General features: G+C 47.9%; 1 protein-coding gene across 2 annotated transcripts in view; it reads right to left on the reverse strand.

Moving 5' to 3' along the window:
- The window catches only part of KATNAL2 (katanin catalytic subunit A1 like 2), a 54,363-nt gene that overhangs the window by 15,063 nt on the left and 15,717 nt on the right, over nt 1–23,583 (reverse strand). For both annotated transcript variants that reach the window (XM_060236200.1, XM_060236201.1), the window contains 8 exons: nt 21,129–21,165; nt 18,795–18,924; nt 17,763–17,861; nt 15,298–15,396; nt 12,315–12,392; nt 9,782–9,880; nt 7,184–7,247; nt 3,177–3,295 (listed from right to left, as the gene is read on the reverse strand). In XM_060236200.1, coding sequence (XP_060092183.1) covers nt 3,177–3,295; nt 7,184–7,247; nt 9,782–9,880; nt 12,315–12,392; nt 15,298–15,396; nt 17,763–17,861; nt 18,795–18,924; nt 21,129–21,165 — 725 coding nt within the window. The remainder of the gene's footprint in view (nt 1–3,176; nt 3,296–7,183; nt 7,248–9,781; nt 9,881–12,314; nt 12,393–15,297; nt 15,397–17,762; nt 17,862–18,794; nt 18,925–21,128; nt 21,166–23,583) is intronic.

Here is a 23,583-nt window from a genome sequence, read left to right on the forward strand (position 1 = left end):
AAAAAAAGCCATGTGTGAAACAATGGTGATGCCAGGGTGTGTGGCCTAATATGCAAATGAGTTCCTGCTGGACCTTTCCAGCAAAAAGCCCTGAGTGAGACAATGGCGGTGTCAGGGGTGTGGCCTAATATGCAAATGAATTCCTGCCTGACTTTTTTCAGCAAAAAGCTGTGTGGAACACTGGTGGCACCAGGGGTGTGGCCTAATATGCAAATGAGTTCCTGCTGGGCTTTTTCTTGGGGGGGGAGGCCTTATGAGCTCCCATACAACCTGCACTGACTCCCCGTGGAATACCAGATGAAGTTCAAGGTTTTAAAGCCTCAAGAGGTCTGAGAACAACATCTCTTCTGGACCATCTCTCCTGCTATATCCCACAGAGAGCCTTCGCTCTGCGGATCACCATCTAGTGATAGGTCTGAATGATCTTATCGTTACGATCAGGGGTGGGATTCTGGCAGGAGCTCCTTTGCTTATTAGGCCACACCCCCTGATGTAGCCAGTCCTCCTGGAGCTTACAGCAGGCCCTGTGAGAAGAGCCCTGTAAGGAATTCTAGCAGGACCTCCTTTGCGTATTAGGCCACACCCCCTGATGTAGCCAATCCTCCTGGAGCTTACAGCAGGCCCTGTGAGAAGAGCCCTGTAAGGAATTCTAGCAGGACCTCCTTTGCATATCAGGCCACACTCCCCTGATGCAGCCAATCCTCCTGGAGCTTACAGCAGGCCCTGTGAGAAGAGCCCTGTAAGGAATTCTAGCAGGACCTCCTTTGCGTATTAGGCCACACACCCCTGATGTAGCCAGTCCTCCTGGAGCTTTCAGTAGGCCCTGTGAGAAGAGCCCTGTAAGGAATTCTAGCAGGACCTCCTGTGCCTATTAGGCCACACACCCCTGATGTAGCCAGTCCTCCTGGAGCTTACAAAAAAGAGCCTTGTGAGCTCTTGGAGGCAGGGCCGGCCCTAGAGTGTGTGGCCTAATATGCAAAGGAGCTCCTGCTAGAATCCCACCCCTAGTTACGATTAATCAGTGCCTTGGGTCTTCAATGCCATTCTAACAAGTAGTCTTTAAGGTGCTACTGGACGTTCCTGACAAAAGTGGCAGGGGAAGAGCTTTCGTGAGTCACTGCTCATTTCATCTGTGGAAAAGAGCAAGAGTCCAGTGGGACCTTCAAGACCAACAACATTTGTGGCAGGGTGTGAGCTTGGTTGAGGCACCACTTCTTCAGAGACAGCCAGAATTCTCAGAGGCTTACTCAGGATCCTAAAAAGGTCAAGGTAGTCCCCTGTGCAAGCACCAGTCATTTCCGACTCTGGAGTGACGTTGCTTACACAACGTTTTCAGACTTTTTACGGGGTGGTTTGCCATGGCTTTCCCCAGTCATCTACACTTTCCCCCCAGCAACCTGGGTACTCATTTGACTGACCTCGGAAGGATGGAAGGCTGAGTCAACCTCGAGCCGGCTACCTGAACCCAGTTTCCGCCGGGGATCGAACTCAGGTCGTGAGCAGAGGGCTCTGACTGCAGTTCTACAGCTTTACCACTCTGCGCCACGGGGCTCTATACTCAGGATCCTACTAAAGTCTCATGAAAGTGTGCTCAGGTTTGGCCTGTTAGTCATGTTGCTAAATGTTTTACTCAGAGCTTTTTATGTAGAGAGCCAGTTTGGAGTAGTGGTTAAGTGTGCGGACTCTTATCTGGGTAGAACTGGGTTTGATTCCCCACTCCTCCACTTGCACCTGCTAGCATGGCCTTGGGTCAGCCAGAGCTCTGGCAGAGGTTGTCCTTGAAAGGGCAGCTGCTGCGAGAGCCCTCTCAGCCCCACCGACCTCACAGGGGGTCTGTTGGGGGGAGGAAGGTAAAGGAGATTGTGAGCCACTCTGAGACTCTTCGGAGTGGAGGGTGGGGTATAAATCCAATATCATCATCTTCTTCTAGAAAAAGCCCAGCAGGAACTCCTTTGCATATTAGGCCACACCCCCTGGTGTCACCAGTTTCACACCTAGCAGAACCTCATTTGCATATTAAGTCACACCCTCTTACGACAAGCCAGCTGAAACTGCGTTCCTGTGCGTTCCTGCTAAAAAAAAAATGCCCTGGTTTCACTTATGTGCTATGCATTTTTATTTTCTGTAACAGACTTTGCCTGATACAGTTGCTAAATTCTGAATCTTGGGAACAAAACAGTGTGTTTGTGCCCCAAGAATTGGGCTCCTCCCCCCCCCCCATACACATCTTGACATGGGGATATAAATCATAAATCGTTTCTTAAATCTGGGTGGCTTAGAAGAGAAGAGAGAAAGAGCAATACACACAAATAATCCTGCCCTTATGGTTTAAATCTTTTCTCCTAAATCCCACCCAAGTACATGGGAGAATAATAGGATAGAAGAAAAGGATTCTGGACAAATCCTAAAGGCAGCAACAGAGATTAAAATATTTGCCTTCTTTTTTATGACTGCTACATCTGTAGGTTTTTAAATAAGGGTTTAAAAGCAAACCAAAAAAAGGGGCTGAAATGCAATTTCAAATAAAGTGCTCAGAATGAAGCAAAATGTTCAGAATCAAAACACAGATGATTCTTGCTCTTTTTATGTCAGGTTGTTTTCTTTTAATTATTGCAGTTAGGAAAAGTATTATGCCCAGGGCTTTTTTTCTTTTTCTTTTTTTTAACAGGAATGCAGTTCAGGCTGGCTTGCCACCAGGGGGTGTGGCCTAATAGGCAAATGAGTTCCTGCTGGGCTTTCTCTACCAAAAGCCCCATGTGAAACAATGGTGATGTCAGGGGGTATGCCTTAATATGCGAATGAGTTCCTGCTGCCAGTCTAAGTAGACAAGACTGATCTTGGAGGAGGACAACGATATTGGATTTATATCCTACCCTCCACTCTGAATCTCAGCGTGGCTCACAATCTCCTTTTACCTTCCTCCCCCACAACAGACACCCTGTGAGGTGGGTGGGGCTGAGAGAGCTCTCCCAGAAGCTGCCCTTTCAAGGACAGCTCTGCCAGAGCTATGGCTGACCCAAGGCCATTCTGGCAGCTGCAAGTGGAGGAGTGGGGAATCAAACCCGGTTTAACCACTACACCAAACTGGCTCTGATTCAGTATAAGGCAGCTTGCTTGTTTGTGTGTTCCCTGGCAAACTCCTGCTAGGGCAGAAGGAAGAGCAGAATGGTTCTTACCCTGACTAGCTTTTCCGAATCACCCCTCCATTTGCTGACAATGGTGGAAGCAGAGATGTTAAAGAAGGTTGTGTTGCATTCAGTAGCAACTGCCTTGGCGAGCAGTGTTTTCCCAGTACCTAGAAGGAGCAGGGAAGGAAGCATCTTGACTCTTGAACTTAGAATGCCCAAGTTGTAGATAACTCACTGAACATGTCAAGACAGCGTGTGATTGCAATAAAAAAGGCCAACGCCATGCTGCGAATTATTAGGAAGGGGACTGAAAACAAATCAGCCAGTATCATAATGCCCCTGTATAAATCGATGGTGTGTTCTCATTTGGAATACTGTGTACAATTCTGATCACCGCACCTCAAAAAGGATATTATAGCACTGGAAAAAGTCCAGAAAAGGGCAACTGGAATGATTAAAGGTTTGGAACACTTTCCCTATGAAGAAAGGTTAAAAACTCATGGGCATTCAATGAAATTGCTGAGCAGTCGGGTTAGAATGGATAAAAGGAAGTCCTTCTTCACCCAAAGGGTGATTAACGTATGGAATTCACTGCCACAGGATATGGTGGTGGCTACAATCATAGCCAGCTTCAAGAGGGGTTTGGATAAAAATATGGAGCAGAGGTCCATCAGTGGCTATTAGCCACAGCATATCAATGGATGCTCTGTATTCTTGGTGCTTGGAGGGGGGCAAAGTGGAAGGGCTTCTAGCCCCACTTGTGAACCTTCTTTTTTTTTGCCCGTGTGACATAGAGTGTTGGACTGGATGGGCCGTTGGCCTGATCCAACATGGCTTCTCTAATGTTCTTATGTTCTTAATGCCCGCGAAACGTATTCCTTTTGACTCCTTCCTGCTAGCAGTGATGCCTCCGCTATTATTTATTTTAAACATTTCCTCTCTGCCTTCCTATTGGGGGTGTGTGTGTGTGTGTAAGGGGTCATTTCATAGAAAAAGAGGTGCTGGAGCTCATTAGCACAACTCATTTACATATGCCACACACCCCTGACATCACTGGAAGGTGGACTAAATTATTTCAGGCCATCATCTACCTTAAAATGCTTCTAGAATTAGAACCGTCATCATAAAAGCTTACTCCCATCATACTTTTCAAATTGCTTTCTCCTATGTGGCCACAGTGGCATGAGGAAGATTTCCATCTGTATGCTTTATATGTTTTGGTTATTTTCCCATTTTTTGTGGGGGAAAATAGAAAGTCTGTCAAATTTTAGAGTTCAGCAAAATTCTCACAGGACAGTTTCAGAGCTCCGCTCCTATGAGCTCCTATCCAAAATGGGACGTGGTTAGTGTGTGTGTATATACACACATATACATATACACATGTACACACACACATATCATATGTTATGTGTTGTGTTATGCCTTATGTGGGGGTCTTCACATGAACCTATGAAACTGCCTTATACTGAACCAGATCTTTGGTCCACCTAGGTCAGGGTTTCCCAAACTTTTTTTTCCCATGGCCTGGTTATTTTTACACTTCTTCATGGCCCACTAAAATTCAAGGGTGGAGGCAGGAGACTTTGGGGGTGGAGATGGGAGACAGGAATCATGTCATTTCCTGTGATGTCACTTCCAGGTCAAGGGCCAAGTGATGTCTCTTCTGGGGCACAATGAACCAAAACTCCACCTCTTCCTGTGATGTCACTTCCAGGGCACTCCCCCAAACCTGCCTTTTCTTCTGAAGTAACTTCGTTTTCAGAAAAATCTCTCTGAAACTCATGCTGAGCCAAAATGGGGGTGGAAAGTGGGCAGTCCTCTCTTTCCACCCCCACACCTGCATGCACCAATCTGTTTGTGTGTTCTTCTCCAGCTTGCAAGCACTCCTAATGCCCATGTTCAATTGCCTGCACCACCTGCACATCCCTTCCTCAACAGCACTGGCCAGCAGTTGGGAGTGCTGTTACCATTGCTATCAGGAATGCCAGCACTGTGTACCACCCACGCTGGGCCCTGGCAGCTGCTCTACCTCAAAATATGCTGACACATTTAGTAGGCCCTTCCTTCAGCTGCTGGAACGCTTCCTCAAGCTACAACCAATCTTGTTTGGTTTCAAGAAAATCTTTTGACAGCTCTTTTTCATACTTTTCCTTGGCTGAAAAACTGGGAAATTGCTGTGAAAGATAGCAGAGAATTGTACTGCAATTAATGAATTAATTTCAAGTGATATGAAGTCCATACTCCAGGGGAAATCTCCCCAAAAGAACATACTGCAAGGCACATGAAAGCTCATATCTTGAAGAACACTTCATGGGTCTAAAATGCCAGTGGATTCCAGCTTTTCCCTCAAACACTGGGAGGGGAAAGGAGAAGGAAGGAGAGGCAGCCCAGCTCCTCTCTGCACAACACAAAGATAGGGGAAGAAAGGAAGCCAAACGGAGCTCAGGCTTTGCAGCCTGTGTCAGTCTTCAAGGCTAGCTTTTCTCTGCACAACAGAGAGACGGGGGAAGGAAGGAAGCAGAGCAGAGGTCATGCTTTGCTGGGGGCAGGGCTAGCTTTGGCTTTTCTTGTGACCCTGTAGTGAGGCTTCCATGGCCCGGTACCGGGTCGCGACCCTGCAAATGGGAAACACTGATCTAGCTCATTGCTGTCTACTCAGACTGGCAGTGACTCTCCAGGGTCTCAGACAGAGGTTTCTCCCATCACCTACTGCATGGTTCTTAACTGCAGCTGCCAGGGATTGAACCTGGACCTTCTGCATGCCAAGCAGATACTCTGCCACTGAGCTACAGCCCCCTCCCTTTTTGAGCCTGTGGGCACTTCTGGAATTCCAGCACAGAAGTGGGTACAGAAACTGCTGTCAGAAAATGGCTGCTGCAAAAGGTAGATTCAGCTACAAAACGGCTGCCACGGCTTCCCATCCATCACATGGTGAAGATCCTTCCGCTGTGCTGGTAGGTGATGCCAAAGCAACATCTAGGGCTTTTTTGTAGCAAGGACTCCTTTGCATCTTAGGCTACACAGTCCTGATGTAGCATCCTGGAGCTTACAGTAGGCCCTGTAAGAGAGCCTTGTAAGCTCTTGGAGGATTGGCTTCATCAGGGGTGTGTGGCCTAATATGCAAAGGAACCCCTGCTAGAATTCTATCTCTGGACCCTGTACTAAGAGCCCTGTAAGCTCTTGGAGGATTGGCTCCATCAGGAGGGTGTGGTCTAATATGCAAAGGAGCCCCTGCTAGAATTCTATCTCTGGACCCTGTACTAAGAGCCCTGTAAGCTCTTGGAGGATTGGCTATATCAGGGGTGTGTGGCCTAACATGCAAAGGAGCCCCTGCTAGAATTCTATCTCTGGACCCTGTACTAAGAACCCTGTAAGCTCTTGGAGGATTGGCTCCATCAGGGGGGCGTGGCCTAATATGCAAAGGAACCCTGCTAGAATTCTATCTCTGGACCCTGTACTAAGAGCCCTGTAAGCTCTTGGAGGATTGGCTCCATCAGGGGGGCGTGGCCTAATATGCAAAGGAGCCCCTGCTAGAATTCTATCTCTGGACCCTGTACTAAGAGCCCTGTAAGCTCTTGGAGAATTGGCTCCATCAGGGGACGTGGCCTAATATGCAAAGAAGCCCCTGCTAGAATTCTATCTCTGGACCCTGTACTAACAGCCCTGTAAGCTCGTGGAGGATTGGCTACATCGGGCGGGCGTGGCCTAATATGCAAAGCAGTTCCTGTTACAAAAAAAAGTCCTGGCAACATCTACTGAAAAATCTGCACAGCCCGTCAGATCTCCAACGGCCAATCAGAAGCCTTGCTGGGCTAAAGCTCCGCCTGGCCCTGCCCACTTGGTACAGACTAGGAAATGGGTCTGCAGGCACCTTGGCACCCAGGGAGGCCATGCTGGGTCTACCCATGTGTTGCTAGGGAGAAAGAAATCCATAAGAACCCTATGTCCTTCTGCAGCCCTTGGGATGGTCCATCGTTCTGAACTTGTGAACCTGTTCAGACAAGACAGATGCCTGAAACTGAAGCAGGGTTAGGGTTTGGGTTTGCAGACAGTACCTGGAGGCCCGTACAGGAGCAGCCCTTTCCATGGAGAGAGGATGCCCGTGAACAGCTGTGGATACTATGGAAGGAAGAGGGGAAGTTTGAGAATTCAAAGAAATCCCTGCCACGGCTACAGACATCCAGTTCTTCCGCCTCACTAGGGCTTTTTTTTGTAGCAGAAGCGCCTTTGCTTATTAGGCGACACACAGCCCTGATGTAGCCAATCCTCCAAGAGCTTACAAGGCTCTTCTTTGTAAGCTCTTGGAGGATTGGCTACATCAGGGGGTGGGGCCTCATATGCAAAAGAGCTCCTGCTAGAATTCCACCCCTGGTTCCATCTAGGTTGGCAGAGTTTTTGTTGTTGTTGCAGGAACTCCTTTGCATATTAGGCCACACACAGCCCTGATGTAGCCAATCCTCCAAGAGCTTACAGGGCTCTTAGTACAGGGCCTACCGTAAGCTCCCGGAGGATTGGCTGCATCAGGGGTGTGTGGCCTAATAAGCAAAGGAGTTCCTGCTGCAAAAAAGCTGTGTCTCACTCTGCCACAGACCGTTCTTACCCTCCAACTAAGGGTCCCACTGCTCCCATTGTCTCTTGTTGCTCTAAGTGGAGAAAAATATATGAAAACCCTGCAGTGACACATAAGACGCCACATCACTTTCCCTTTAAAAAACCCAAAGTGGAAGAGATCACTCTACGAATTGCCAGAAACTCTACGGTTTTACAACAGAGGTTCCAGCAATTCCTGCAGGTACCTATGTCTAGAGTTCCCTCTAAGCCATGCTAGGGGGGCCCTGGCACACAAAAATTTTATCTGGCAGCTCAGAGATTTTCAGCTCAGCCCACTAGAAGGCATTTTCTCCTCCCCCCGGAAACAATGGAGTATGGGGGCACCTCCTTCTGGAACCCATAGAATTGGACCCCCTGGTCCATGAACGCCCGGGGGAGGGGGGAGGAGAGGCACCAGCAGCTGTGCCACAAATTTGGTGCCTCTGCCTAAAAAATGAGCCCCCAAAAGTCCCGGATACCCCCTAGATCAGGGGTGTCAAACTCAATTGTTATGAGAGCCAGATCTAACATAAATAAGAACTTGTCGTGTTGGGTCGGGCCATGTGTGCACCTATTTTAAGATTAGATAGCAGAGATATAAACGTTGTAAAGGACACAGAAATTTAAAAAAAAACAACCTTAAAACATTAGCACTCCTTGGTCTTAAAGATGCTTTCTTTGTATCTCTCCCACAGGATCCAGGGAACTAAACAAAGGAAGCTCTGGCTCTTTCCTTCCTTTCCCAGGTGGCCAGGAGGAGGAGGAGCCTCAGCCAAGGTTTGGCTCAGTAGCTCTGTTGTGGGATTGAGAGAGCATAGCAAGCTCTGCCTCCCCCCTTCCTCCCTAAGGGAGGAGCCTCAGCCAATGGAGAAAACACATTTTGCTCGGTAGCTCTGCTGTGCGATTGAACAAGCCCGGCAATGATGCAGAAGGAAGCAAGAGAGAGGGAGAAGGAAGCAGATGACAGCCAGTTGCTCAGGGGCCTGATAGGAGCTCTCCAGTGGCCTGATTGGGCCCCTGGACGGAATGTTTGACACCCCTGCCCTAGATCGATTCTCCATTATAGCCCATGGGGTCTGCTGCATCTATTTTCACACAACTGTTTGACCCTTGGTGAACCTTAGTATCAGAGTTCAGCTGAAAGAGAGAAAAACTGTGCAGAGAGAAGCTGCGAGGAGGTTGGCCGCCAGGAAAGGGACCTTCCTCGGGTCACCTTCTGCACTCCTGTACTTTGGGGTCCCGAGGACCAAACCTGAGCCCTTCTGCGTTCTGCTCTCGCTTCCCAGAAGAGAAGAGATGTGTCGTCTTCCTTTGCAATCCCCAGAGCTCCAAACAGCAAGGAATGGTCACAGCGAAACCACACCAGTGGTATAAAAAAACTGGCATGTAGTAAGCAACATGAGAGACTGAAAAGGAAGGCAAGTTTTAGGGAGAGTTCAACGGTTTGCTCCTGACCCCACCAAGTTTTCTTCCTAATGTTCCAGGTTCTGCCTTTCCTCTGTCCCTGCACCCCTTAGGGTTGCCAATCCCCAGGTGACGGCAGGGGATCCCCCAATTTGGAGGCCCTCCCCCACTTCAAGATCATCGGAAAGTGAGGGGGGGAGGGAAATGTCTGCTGGGCACTCCATTATTCCCTATGGAGATCGATTCCTAATGGAGAATTGATCCATAGGTGTATGTGGCTCTGGGGGGGGGCGCGCTATTTTTTGAGGTAGAGGCACCACATTTTCAGCATAGCATCTGGTGCCACTCCCCAAAATATTCTCCAAGTTTCAAAAAAGACTGGACCGGGGGATCCAATTCTATGAGCCCCCAAAGAAGGTGCCCCTATCCTTCATTATTTCTAACGGAGGGAAGGTATGGATCCTCTTAAATGTGACAGCCAGAACTCCCTTTGGAGCTCCATTATGCTTGACACAACCTTGCTCCCGGCTCCACCCCCAAAGTCTCCTGGCTCCGCCCCTAAAGTCCCCAGATATTTGTTGAATTGGACCCGGCAACTCCGGCACCTTGGCCCACTGTTTCTGAAACAACAGCTGTAACTTCAAAAGAGTCTTCCTTACCCTGATGGGGTACACGACGGCTTCCTTCACTAACTGCTTGGCTGTATCAAGTCCGATGATGTCACCCCACTTGACGTTTGGGTTATGAAGGTAAATATCCTGCAAGGGATTGTTTGATCTTTAAAAAAAACACACACACACACACCACTCCTTCTACCCTGCAGACATTTGATTCTTGAAGCACATTTTTGTCCTTCCCTTCCCATTAAGGAGATCATGGCGACATACATGGTTCTCCCATCATTTATCTTTTCTTTGTTTTACAAAGTTAATAGCCCACCTTTCTGCCCTTGCAAGGGCCGCCGAGGGGACTGACGAATTAAAATACACATCATAAAAAACACATCTTAAAAACCATTAAAACAATCAAAACCGTGTCAAAAACCAAACAAACAACGGAAACCAGAGCTAAAACACATATAAAGCCATAAAAAGAATTAAAACGTTGGGCAGGAAGGATGGATCATTGTGAGAACGCCAAATGAAACAAAAATCTGCAAAACGACCCTGTAAGGCTGAATGCCTCTATTCAGCCTTCATGTAGGGCAACTACTTTAACGCAGATCTCCCCAGATTCTGTTCGACACTCGTACGAACAAGCCATGCTGGATCAGGTCAGTGGCCCATCCAATCCAACACTCTGTGTCACACGGTGGCCAAAACCCAGGTGCCATCAGGAGGTCCAATTGGAGGGGCTCGCTGCAAAGTAAAAAGGTGCAGGCATGCAAGTTTGGGAACTTTTTTGGCACGGAGCAGGCGATAACGGAGTGCATAAAACCAGGGCCTCTTTAGATAACTGAAACTGTCTAAGCAAACACCCCAGCAAACTTCCTCAACAGCAGCTCCCAGGGTTGCCAGTCTCCAGGTGTGGATACGCAATAGGTTACACAGAGGAATGAAGTTGCAACCAAATAAATCCAAACCACTCTGTGAAAAATATATTTACAAAACGTGATTCATACAAGAAAAAAAGTGCCATTCAGCAACCTCATCATTTTACATGCAGCATGTGCATGTTTATGCACACATATGTACATCGGTCCAAATCATAAATAAATCCAAGACATGAATCCAAAAGGAGCTCCAACGGAAAGCTAGCAGTGTAAAGCCCATTTTGGACCGCCAGGTCCTTCATCCCAATTAACTTGCTGACCAGATGGAGGCAGCAGCGTTCCAATTTTGTGCATAAATTTGTGAAAGATCTCAACATTGTGAAATTCTCTACACATATACCGCAAGTTCTGCAAGACGTTCCCTGGAGGAAGAACCTGGTGGTCCAAAACGGGCTTTACACTGCTAGCTGTCCGTTGGAGCTCTTTTTGGATTCATGTCTTGGATTTATTTATGATTTGGACTGATATATATATGTGCATAAATATGCACATGCAGCATGTAAAATGATGAGGTTGCTGAATGGCACTTTTTTTCTTGTATGAATCACATTTTGTAAATATATTTTTCACAGAGTGGTTTGGATTTATTTGGTTGCAGCCTCCAGGTGTGGCCTGGAGATCTCTCAAAATCACAACTGAGCTCCAAAGAACATGGATCAGTTTTCCCTGGAGAAAACTGCAGCTTTGGAAGATGGACCCTATGGAATCCCACCCTGGCTGATCTCCCTCCCCAAACCCCACCGTCCCCAATCTCTATCCCCATATCACAAGGGATTGCCCAACCCAAAGCTGGCAACCCTAAATCATAGAAAGAAAACCTTTGGAGTTCTGTGAAGACTACCAACATTCAGGATTGACGCTGACACCCCAACAAGCCCAGCAGCATCCTCATTCGCCAGCAATCAGAGAGGGCATGACCCTGATGGAAGACCTCCTGCATAAACCCCACTTAGGAGTGAATAGGAGTCACCAGGAGCTTACAAGACCTCAGCTCCTGAACCTTTCTGAGGGTTCCCCTTCCTACTCCCCACCTACCTTGTCCTTTGAATAGTAGGTGCAGCTGCATAACAATCCCTGGATGAGGAGAGCGGGCAGCCAGCCAGCTACCAGGAGCTTTACCATGCCCCCAACAGCCCTCATTAACCCCTAGAGAAGCCCATGCCACCCTTTCTCCACTTCTTATGTGATTTTGGGTGGCAGGTGGCCTGCTGGCCTTTTGTTTGCGTGGGGGGGGATGGCCAAGGAGAGCCCCAGGAGAGTGAGGCCTGCTTGGGCTGGCTGGATCTCTAGCCAGCCCAAGCAGGCCTTGCTCACCTGAGGCTCTCCATTCTTGCTTCAAGTTGCTTTTGGCTGCTGGGGGGGGGTGGCATATGCTAATGAGTTATGCTAATGAGCTCCACCACCTATTTTTCTACAAAATGACCCCTGGGAGTCACACAAGAACAAACATTCAGTTCAGTGGGGTTCATCCAGGGGACTATCCCACTGAAATGCACTCAGAAATGTGGCATTTGTTATGGATGTTCCTCATGTCTGGTTTTGGGAGCGAGATAGGGACTCCTTGAAGCGTAAGGTGAATTTCTCAGCCAACTAGCACCGGTGATCACCTGTGTGGAATGAAACAGAAGGTTTGCTCCTACCCGGCTTACGACTGTAGCGAGTTCTCGCATCTCACCCGTCATCCCGACAAAGGCCCCGAGAGGTTTTAACAACCGTTCCTATAAAAACAGAATAGAAACGCTTTGGATGTTTTGCAAACTGTGTAAAACAAAATGGTTCGGGGGGGGGGGCATTTTTCTAAAAACAAATGTGTTGCTGCTTTCTTGTTGTGAATCAATTCCTTGCAATTCGCCTTGATGGCATTCATTGGAAGAGACCGGATTCTTCAAAAAAGAAAAGAATGAAAAGAAGGAAGTGCTGTTAAAACCATTGTTCCATAGGGAAGAGGAGGGTTAAAGTGTTGGGAGATTGTAAATCTGCATGCCAGATGATCTGGGAGGGAAAGGGTTAAGAGAATTCCCTCACTGGGGCAGTTGGCTCCGCCCTCTCACCAATTAGATGTTGAGCCTCTTTGGCCCTTGATTGCCTTCTGTTTTCATCTTCTATAGCAGTGGTCCCCAACCTTTTTGGCACCAGGGACCAGTTTTGTCCACGACAATTTTTCCTCCGCCCAGTGGGGGGGGGAGGCAGCACTGGGGGTTTTGCCACCCCAGGCTGCCCCCTGCCTGCCCCTCCCTGCCCACCATGAGGGTCTTTAAATGTGGGGGAGACTGGGGCTGTTTCTGCCACCTCCTCACTTGATGGCCAGGTGGTGGGAGGCCAATCTGCCTCCCCCTTCCATTTAAAGACCCACGCTGATCAGCTGATAAGTGGGGGCCTATAAATAGGGGGGTAGGCTAAGGTCACAGCAACACTGCTCCTTCTGCCAGCCCAGGACCCAGAAGGATGAAAGAGGTGGTGTGGCCTCGCTCTGCAGCCCGGTTGCCAGCAGGCCACAGACCAGGACCAGTCCACGTACCAGAAGTGGGGACCTCTGTTCTATAGAATGTCTCTTCTCCTCTCTCTTACCTGGGCTTGGAGCTGTAGCAAGTTAACCTTTCTGGAAGTTAATCTGTTCACAATAAGTTAAATGTACCTACGTGGAATAGGTCATGTAAGATATGCTTCTATTTTTGTAAGTAAAATTTCTTTCTCTTGTTACCATTGGAGTCAGATCATCTTTGTAATTTGTTTGAACGGCATTTTCCCCTTAACCAAGGAATCGTGGAGGATTGGCGATACTGCAAAAAGCTTCTATGCTTCCAAGGCAAATTGATCATTTTTTTTCTAATATTCGACCTAATAGAACCAACACGAACCGTTCCTTTCCCAATTCGAACTGCGGTTAAAACTTAGTTGTTGATGGGGTCCCATCGACGGATAACTTCTTCCTCCATCACCCCAGCCCTGCCAGCACACACTTCTAACTCTCCAAAAACCTCGTCTCTATCACTGTAGTTAATTAAATCAAGCAAATGCATGCTTATTTCTCTACCATTCATACTATAATGATCTCGGTTTCCTGGCTGCAGAATACTAAGTTTGGGGTGGGGGTCGGTTTGCAGAAAACCAAACACACACATTATTTTCTTCGAGGTACTTTCTCCCTCTAAAACTGGATGTATATCTTTTACACAATTGGAAAGACCAAGCGCTTAACAAAGGTACTGTTGAATTAATTAATATTTTGATTGCAACGGCTAGAATGACAATAGCTGAAAATTGGGTAAACTCTTCTCCACCTTTATTAGATCAATGGTTTCACAGGCTGTGGGAATTGTTTGTTCTGAATAAAATAGAATGCAATTCTTTTGATTTCTTGATTGAGCAATATGAAAAGTCCAGAAAAGGGCAACTAGAATGATTAAAGGGTTGGAACACTTTCCCTATGAAGAAAGGTTAAAACGCTTGGGGCTCTTTAGCTTGGAGAAACGTCGACTGCGGGGTGACATGATAGAGATTTTAAAGAGTATGCATGGGATGGAGAAAGTAGAGAAAGAAGTCCTTTTCTCCCTTTCTCACAATACAAGAACTCACAATACAAGAACTCGTGGGCATTCGATGAAATTGCTGAGCAGTCGGGTTAGATCTGATAAAAGAAAGTCCTTCTTCACCCAAAGGGTGATTAACGTGGAATTCACTGCCACAGGAGGTGGTGGCGGCTACAAGCATAGCCAGCTTCAAGAGTGGATTGGATAAAAATATGGAGCAGAGGTCCATCAGTGGCTATTAGCCACACTGTGTATATGTGTGTGTGTGTGTATATATATATATAAATTTTTTTGGCCACTGTGTGACAGAGTGTTGGACTGGATGGGCCATTGGTCTGATCCAACATGGCTTCTCTTATGTTCTTATGAACATCGTGTGGTAGCTGTCTGGTGTCAAGCATGGTAGAATTCCACTGGCAATTAATTGTTTTAGGGTCCTCCATAAAGCTGGCCTGTGAAGTATCATGGAGGACCAAAGCCTATTAACTTTGTTATTCTTTCCCCCTCCTCCCTCTGGCTTTATTGCTTGTGAAGTAGAGTAGAGAGGAAAAAAACTAACTTGAGAAAGAGTAATCAGCACCTTCCCATACATTCCTGTATGAGAGTGTAGAACATCTGGAAAGCAAGGACGGAGTACTGATAATGCTGTGAGAATGCAGACATGATAGTTTATGTGTTAGAGCTCATCCCTCGCCCCCACCTTTTGGAATCCTTTGAAGTATGCCTTAAAAGTATTGTATCAATGTATCTTTAGCATCACTCCCAAATCCTGTTCCAGGAGAAAGTATCAGTCTATCAATAAACGTAGTTTTGTATCAAACTTGACATCTGGTTTCCTCTGGTAAAGTATTTAACTGAATATGACATTGTACCTAACAATTCATTCTACAAAAAGCTGATCTATTTTTGATCTGTATTTAATTTTTGTTTTATCCTTGTTTACTGTGATTTTCATATGTCAGATTTGATGTATGCTAAATTGCTGACACTTTGTAATTATTTTGTGCAAAGGATAAATAAACTTTATTATTGTAAAAAAAAAATGGAATTACTTCTCAAATTTATTCCGCTGGAAGTAAAGACTGTCACTCACCGAAGGGTCAGGGTTGCAGTTCAGGTTGTGCAACGCAATTTCGCTCGATGCTCCTTTGATTGCGTCTTGGATCATCCCACGGAAATCGATGATTTGGCCCTGAGGGAGGTGGACACTGAGCTTGTTAGGAGAGAGATACACACCCGGCCTCAAACCGACCAGCGAGTCCTGAACCCAGATCCAGCTGACCTTAAGACTCCCTCCAAATACTGGGTAAAAAGGTAAAGGTAATCCCCTGTGCAAGCACCAGTCGTTTCCGACTCTGGGGTGATTTTGCTTTCACATTTTCACGGCAGACTTTTTACAGGGTGCTTTGCCATTGCCTTCCCCAGTCTTTTACCCTTTCCCCCCAGCAAGCTGGGGACTCATTTGACCGACCTCAGAAGGATGGAAGGCTGAGTCAACCTGAGCCGGCTACCTGAACTAGCTTCCGCTGGGATCGAACTCAGATTGTGAGCAGAGCTTGGACTGCAGTGCTGCAGCTTTACCACTCTGCACCACAGGGTACATACTGGGTACAGTAGGGAAATAATGGGTAACGAGCCAGAAGAACCACAAGGCTTCTGAACAGAGGTACACCAAAACAGGATATACGTTAAGGTGTGTGTTAAGAGCCATTAAGTGGCTTGGGAATCAAGGTGACTCTATGAATTTAACGACCTCCAAAATATCCTCTTGTTTAACCGCCTTCCTGAGGTCTTGCAGACACAGGGCTGTAGCTTCCTCAATTGAAGCAGAAGAGACTGGATTTATACCCAGCCCTTCACTACTCAAAGGAGTCTCAGAGCGGCCCTGAACCTGCTTTGGCGAGGAGGGCGGGATACAAATCAAATTAACTAACTAATTTACAATCTCCTTTCCCTTCCCCTTCCCACAACAGACAACCTGCGAAGCGGGTGGGGCTAAAAGAGCTCCGACAGAAACTGCTCTGGAGAGGAACAGCTCTGCGAGAACTTGTGGCTGACCCGAGGTCGCATCAGCAGGTGCACGTGGAGGAGTGAGGAATCAAACCCGGTTCTTCCAGGTAAGAGTCCACACACTTAACCACTACACCAAACTGGCAAGCTATCTCACGTTGGGTCTTCCTCTTTTCCTGCCGCCTTCAGCTTTTCCTAGCATGGTTGTTTTTTCCAGTGGCTCTTGTCTTCTCATAAGGTGACCAAAGAGAGCCAGTCTGGTGTAGTGGTTAAGTGTGCGGACTCTTATCTGGGAGAACCGGGTTTGATTCCCCACTCTCCACTTGCACCTGCTGGCATGGCCTTGGGTCAGCCATATCTCTCGTAGGAGTTGTCCTTGAAAGGGCAGCTGTTGTGAGAGCTCTCTCAGCCCCATCCACCTCACAGGGTGTCTGTTGTGGGGGGGGGGGCAAAGGTAAAGGAGATTGTGACCGCTCTGAGACTCTGAGATTCAAAGTTTAGGATGGGATATAAATCCAGTATCTTCTCCTTCAAAGTATGACAGGTATTTTAGCATCTAAGGAGAATTCAAGCTTGAATGTGGTAAGGACCACTCTATAAAAGCTTCCTCATCGGGCTAGGTATCTGGTCCAAACAAATGAAGAGCAAATGTGGCTATTCGCCACAGGGTATTGTTGGAGCTCTCTGTCTGAGGCAGTGATGCTCCGTATTCTTGGTGCTGTGGCGGGGGCACAGTGTGGGGCTTCTAGTGTCCTGGCCTCACTGACGGACCTCTTGATGGTGCCTGGTTTTTTTGGCCACTGTGTGACATAGAGTGTTGGACTAGATGGGCCATTGGCCTGATGCAACATGGCTTCTCTTATGTCTGGCACAAGTGATGCTCTGTATTCTTGGTGTTTGGGGGTGGGGGGCAACAGTAGGAGAGCTTCTAGTGTCCTGGCCCCACTGATTCTCCTGATGGCACTTGGGTTTTTTGGCCACTGTGTGATACAGAGTGTTGGACCGGATGGGCCATTGGTCTGGTCCAACATTATTTATTATTATTATTTTAGTATATTTCTATTCTGCCCATTCCCCAAAAGGCTCGGGGTAAAGTACAACATATGATAAAACAATAAAATACAATAAAAAACATTTTATGAGCGGACAACTCAACAGAAAATATGCCATAATCACCTATTGCCCAGCCTAGCCATCTCACATCGTGATATCCCGTAGAGATGACAGATATTATTCTGTTTTATAGCACAGGTGACAGTGGTGGCAGCGGAGGCCAACCAGATCAAGAATAGACAGAAGGCTTCTCTTCTCTCTCATGGCTTCTCTTATGTTTTTATGTTTTTAAAATTATCCTACTCCTTCTCCCCTGCACTTTGGTTTCCCATGTGAAAGGCCGGGGATCCCTGTGCTAAGACATCCACGGTAAACTACGCAAAACTCGCCAGCCTCCTTGATACCAGCTGTCCTCTCCTCCGCCCATCCCGACCCTGCTTCAGACCCCTGAAATCCCACACCGTGTATTTCTGTGCATGCAGGATTCCTACCAACCCTTCTCGGATGGGTGCCTTCACCGCCGCCGCCTTTGTGGATTGCAGACACGCTTAAACCAAAGTCAGATGACACCGGGGCTAAAACGCCTTCGTTCTCCTGGAGGCAAAAGGAAAAAAGAAAACGGTAGGCTGAACTCGGAAAAAAATAATTGGTATTTCCTGATTTCCCGAATCCCAGGGATTTTTTTTTTGTAGCAGGAACTCTTTTGCATATGAGGCCACACCCCTCTGATGTAGCCAATCCTCCAAGTGCTTACAGGGCTCATTGTACAGGGCCTACTGTAAGCTCCAGGAGGATTGGTTACATCGGTGGGGGGAGGGGGGGGAAAGGAAAGGTCCTCTGTGCAAGCACCAGTCGTTTACGACTCTGAGGTGACGTTGCTTTCACGTTTTCAGGATGGTTTTTACAGGATGGTTTTTTACAGGATGGTTTGCCATTGCCTTCCCCAGTCATCTACGCTTTCCCACCAGCAAGCTGGGGACTCATTTTACCGACCTCGGAAGGATGGGAGGCTGAATCAACCTCGAGCCGGCTACCTGAAAACCCAGCTTCTGCCGGGGATCGAACTCAGGTCGTGAGCAGAGCTTAGGACTGCAGTACTGCAGCTTTAACACTCTGTGCCACGGGGCTCCCTTGGGGAGTGGGGGATGGCCTAATAAGCAAAGGAGTTCCTGCTACAAAATAGCCCTGCTGAATCCCATTATTGGTATGGCATTGGGATTCAGGAAATATTCGGGATTGCCAAGTCCCTCCTCCCCGCGGCCCCTATCCGAATTCCGGTCCCAATCCAAAATGCGTTCCCACAGCCCTTCAGGACAGTTCCCACAGAGAACTCGAAACTGGCATCCAGCTGGAATTCCTGTGGCAGTCATGTGTTACACGTAGTGCATATTTTGAGCCTCTGTCTGGGCTGGTCCATCTTCCACGGTCTTAATAATAAACCAGATATTGCGCTTGCTAGCTAAAAGCCCTGGAGCCCTGAGGTTAAATTATTTGTCAGAACGCAACATGAAAAAAAAGAACAGCCACCTGTTTCGGGCTCTCCTTGCTAGAGAGCTTGGTTTCAGCCCCCCGGTGCGATGAAGATTTTGATACCGATCTCTGCACGGCCTGTTGTTGGCTGATCTTTGGAAGGTTGCGGTACGTGCTGCTGACTGCCCTAGAATGCACGAGAGGCTTACCAAGATGTCTCAAAATGCTGACAGATTAAGCGGACAAGGGCAGCGCTAAGGCATGCAAAGACGTAAGGACATAAAAGAAACCATGTCGGATCAGGCCAATCGCCCATCCAGTCCAACACTCCTTGTCACACAGTGGCCAAAACCAAGGTGCCATCAGGAGGCCCACCAGTGGGGCCAGAAATTCAGAAGCTCTCCCACCGTTACCTCCAAGCGTCAAGAATACAGAGCATCACCGGCCCAGAGCATTCCATCTCTACCTTGTGTCTAATAGCCACTCATGGACTTCTGCTCTTAGAATATAAAAGACGACATGTTGGATCAGGCCAATGGCCCATCCAGCCCAACCCTCTGTGTCACACAGTGGCCATCAGGAGGCCCACCAGTGGGGTCAGAATGTCAGAAGCCCTCCCACTGTTGCCTCAGCCACCAAGAATACAGAGCATCGTTGCCCCCAGACAGAGTGTTCCATCTGTGCCTTGTGGCCATAAGCCACTGATAGACCTCTGCTCCAGATGTTTATCTAATCCCTTCTTAAAGCTGTCTGTGCTTGTAGCCTGCCATGCCACCACTTCCTGCAGCAACGAATTCCACTTGTCAATTACTCGTCTGGTGAAGAAACACTTTCTTTTCTCTGTTCTAACCCAACTGCTCAGCAGCTTCATGGAGCGCCCACAAGTTCTTGTCTCGTGAGAAAGGGAGAAAAGTACTACTTTCTCTACCTTCTCTATCCCATGAATAATTTTGTAAACCTCTATCATAGTGGTGGCCAAACTGCGGCTCAGGAGCCACATGTGGCTCTTTCAAACATATTGTGTGGCTTTTGGAACCTCCAATGCTCCATCAGCTGGCTTGGAGAAGGCATTTCTCTCTTTAAATTACTTCTACAAGCCAAGGCAGCCAGCAGCTTGGAGAACGCATTTCAAGTTAAAGTTGTTTTCTTCCCATCTCTTCTCCCCATCTATTTTCCTTCCTTCCTTTCCTTCCTGTCTTGTGGCTCTAAACATCTGACATTCACATCTTGTGTCTCTCAAACATCTGATGTTTATTCTATGTGGCCATCCCTGCTCTATCATGCTACCCCTCAATCATTTCTCCAAGCTAAAAAGCCCTAACCTCTCTAACTTTTCTTCCTGTGCAGTGGTTAAGAGTGTGGATCCGAGAAACCCAGGTTCAAATCCCGCCTCTGCCATGGAAGCTGACTCAGGCCCATTGCACATTCTCAGCCTAACCCACATTGCAGGGTGGTTGTGAGAGTAAAACGGAGGACAGGAGAACTGTGTTAGTTGCTTTTAAGAACATAAGAGAAGCTATGTTGGATTAGGCCCATCCAGTCCAACACTCTGTGTCACACAGTGGCCAAACCCCCCCACCCCACAAGTGCCATCAGGAGGTTCACAAGTGGGGCTAGAAGCCCTTCCACTTTGCCCACCCCACACCAAGCACCAAGAATACAGAGCATCACTGCCCCAGACAGTTCCAACAATACGCTGTGGCTAATAGCCACTGATGGACCTCTGCTCCATATTGTTATCCAAATCCCTTCTTGAAGCTGTCTATGTTTGTAGCCGCCACCACCTCCTGTGGCAGTAAATTCCACATGTTAATCACCCTTTAGGTGAAGAAGGACTTCCTTTTATCCATTCTAACCCGGCTGCTCAGCAATTTCATTGAATGCCCACGAGTTCTTGTATCGTGACAAAGGGAGAAAAGTACCTCTTTCTCTACCTTCTCTATCCCATGCATAATCTTGTAAACCTCTATCATGTCACCCCACAGTCGACATTTCTCCAAGCTAAAGAGCCCGAAGCGTTTTAACCTTTCTTCATAGGGAAATTGTTCCAAACCTTTAATCATTCTAGTTGCCCTTTTCTGCACTTTTTCCAATGCTATAATATCCTTTTTGAGGTGAGGTGATCAGAATTGTACACAGTATTCCAAATGAGACCACACCATCGATTTATACAGGGGCATTTTTAGTTCTCACTGGGGAGACAAGAGTTGTACAATGAATAAAAGTCCACCGGGCAAAGTAATGGAGGAAATATCTGCTTGTAACTGCTTCCCGCCCACCACGCTTTCGACCAATGGACCACAGCCAAGGAGGAAAGAACGGCGGCCATGAAACGAGGTGAGAAATTCTCTGTAGCTGGCCTACAGTTGCTGCGACTGAAATTTCTCTTACCGTTTTATCTTGCCCCCTTTGCTTGATTTATTGTCCACTGCGGAGAGAAAAGAAAAAAGAGCTGAGAAAGAGGATTTGCTTTCACTTTCAAAACATATAGCTACACCCGACATGGCACTGAAGCTTTTTGATGACAATGCTGTCTGTCAAGCATTCACTCTGGAGTGTGGTCTAACCTTAAGAACAGAAGAGAAGCCATGTTGGATCAGGCCAGTGGCCCATCCAGTCCAACACTCTGTGTCACATAAGAACAGAAGAGAAGCCATGTTGGATCAGGCCAGTGGCCCATCCAGTTCAACACTCTGAGTCACATAAGAGAAGCCCTGTTGGATCAGGCCAATGGCCCATCCAGTCCAACACTCTGTGTCACATAAGAACATAAGAGAAGCCATGTTGGATCAGGCCAATGGCCCATCCAGTCCAACACTCTGTGTCACATAAGAACATAAGAGAAGCCATGTTGGATCAGGCCAATGGCCCATCCAGTCCAACACTCTGAGTCACATAAGAACATAAGAGAAGCCACGCTGGATCAGGCCAATGGCCCATCCAGTCCAACACCCTGCACTACACAGTGGCCAAATAAGCCAGGTGCCATCAGGAGGTTCACCAGTGGGACCAGGACACTAGAAGCCCTCCCACTGTTGCCCCTCCCCAAGCATCAAGAGACAGTTTGGTTTAGTGGTTAAGTGTGCGGACTCTTATCTGGGAGAACCGGGTTTGATTCCCCACTCCTTCACTTGCACCTGCTGGAATGGCCTTGGGTCAGCCATAGCTTTGGTAGGAGTTGTCCTTGAAAGGGCAGCTTCTATCAGAGCTCTCTCAGCCCCACCCACCTCACAGGATGTATGTTATGGGGGGTGGGTGGAAGGTAAAGGAGGTTGTGGCTGCTCTGAGACTCTGACATCCAGAGTATAGGGTGGGATATAAATCCAATATCTTCTTCCAATACAGAGCATCACTGCTCCAGACAGAGAGTTCCATCTATACCCTGTGGCTAATAGCCACTGAGGGACCTCTGCTCTTAAGAACATAAGAGAAGCCATGCTGGATCAGGTCAATGGCTCATCCAGTCCAACACTCTGTGTCACAAAGTGGCCAAAAAACCCAAGTGCCATCAAGAGGTTCACCAGTGGGGCTAGAAGCCCTTCCACTGTGCCCGCCCCGCCAAGAACAAGAATACAGAACATCACTGCCCCAGACAGAAAGTTCCAACTATAAGCTGTGGCTAGTAGCCACTGATGAACCTTTGCTCCATATGTTGATCCTATCCCCTCTAGAAGCATTCTATGCTTGTAGCTGCCACCACCACCACCACTATACTCAGATCGTCCTTGCTAGAGGTTTCTCAATATGTGGCTTCTCTAAGGCCAGTCAATATTGCAGACTGTATGCAACAAAGCTGAGCATGATGTGATGGAAATCTGTCCTTCTGAAGCCCTACTGGACTGAACAACTGTGCAAGCAGATGGCAGTATGTTTGGGAAGCCTACACTGCAGCTTTAGCCTGCAGAAGGAGAGTATCTCAGAAAACAGGACTATGTCTGTGGCTAATAGCCACAGTTCCGTTCCCATAAACATCTGACCCAGCCTGTACTGCATGCATATCAGAGACGCTGTGGTTCTCCTCAGATGCATGTACTTATGGCACAACCAGCTGGGCTAGAATGGGGATGAGTGCCCATGTGACATTAATGTAGCACAGATGAAAGATGTCTGCTTTCAGATGCCAAGCATGCCTAGAGAGATCGCCCTCTCTGGATCAGTTTCAGGTGGGTAGCTGGGTTGGTCGTGCAGCAGAAAAGCAAGATTAGGAACGTAAAAAGAGCCCTGCTGGATCAGACTAGTGGTCCAGTTCCTCTGGATGGCCAACACCAGGGCAGAGAGGCCAAAGCCTCATTAAGAACATAAGAAGAGCCCTGCTGGATCAGACCAGTGGCCCATCTAGTCCAGCCTCCTGACTCACACGGTGGCCAACCAGTTCCTCTGGAGGGCCAACAACAGGGCAGAGAGACCGAGGCCTCATTAAGAACATAAGAGGAGCCCTGCTGGATCAGACCAGGGAGGGTCCATCTAGTCCAGCATGTTGTCTCACACAGGGACCAACCAGTTCCTCTGGATGGCCAACACCAGGGCAGAGAGGCCAAAGCCTCATTAAGAACATAAGAGGAGCCCTGCTGGATCAGACCAGGGAGGGTCCATCTAGTCCAGCATGTTGTCTCACACAGGGACCAACCAGTTCCTCTGGATGGCCAACACCAGGGCAGAGAGGCCAAAGCCTCATTAAGAACATAAGAGGAGCCCTGCTGGATCAGACCAGGGAGGGTCCATCTAGTCCAGCATCCTGTCTCACACAGGGGCCACCCAGTTCCTCTGGAGGGCCAACAACAGGGCAGAGAGACCGAGGCCTCATTAAGAACATAAGAAGAGCCCTGCTGGATCAGACCAGTGGTCC

This window comes from Heteronotia binoei, chromosome 4 (assembly GCF_032191835.1).
Source record: "Heteronotia binoei isolate CCM8104 ecotype False Entrance Well chromosome 4, APGP_CSIRO_Hbin_v1, whole genome shotgun sequence".
NCBI lineage: Eukaryota > Metazoa > Chordata > Lepidosauria > Squamata > Gekkonidae > Heteronotia > Heteronotia binoei.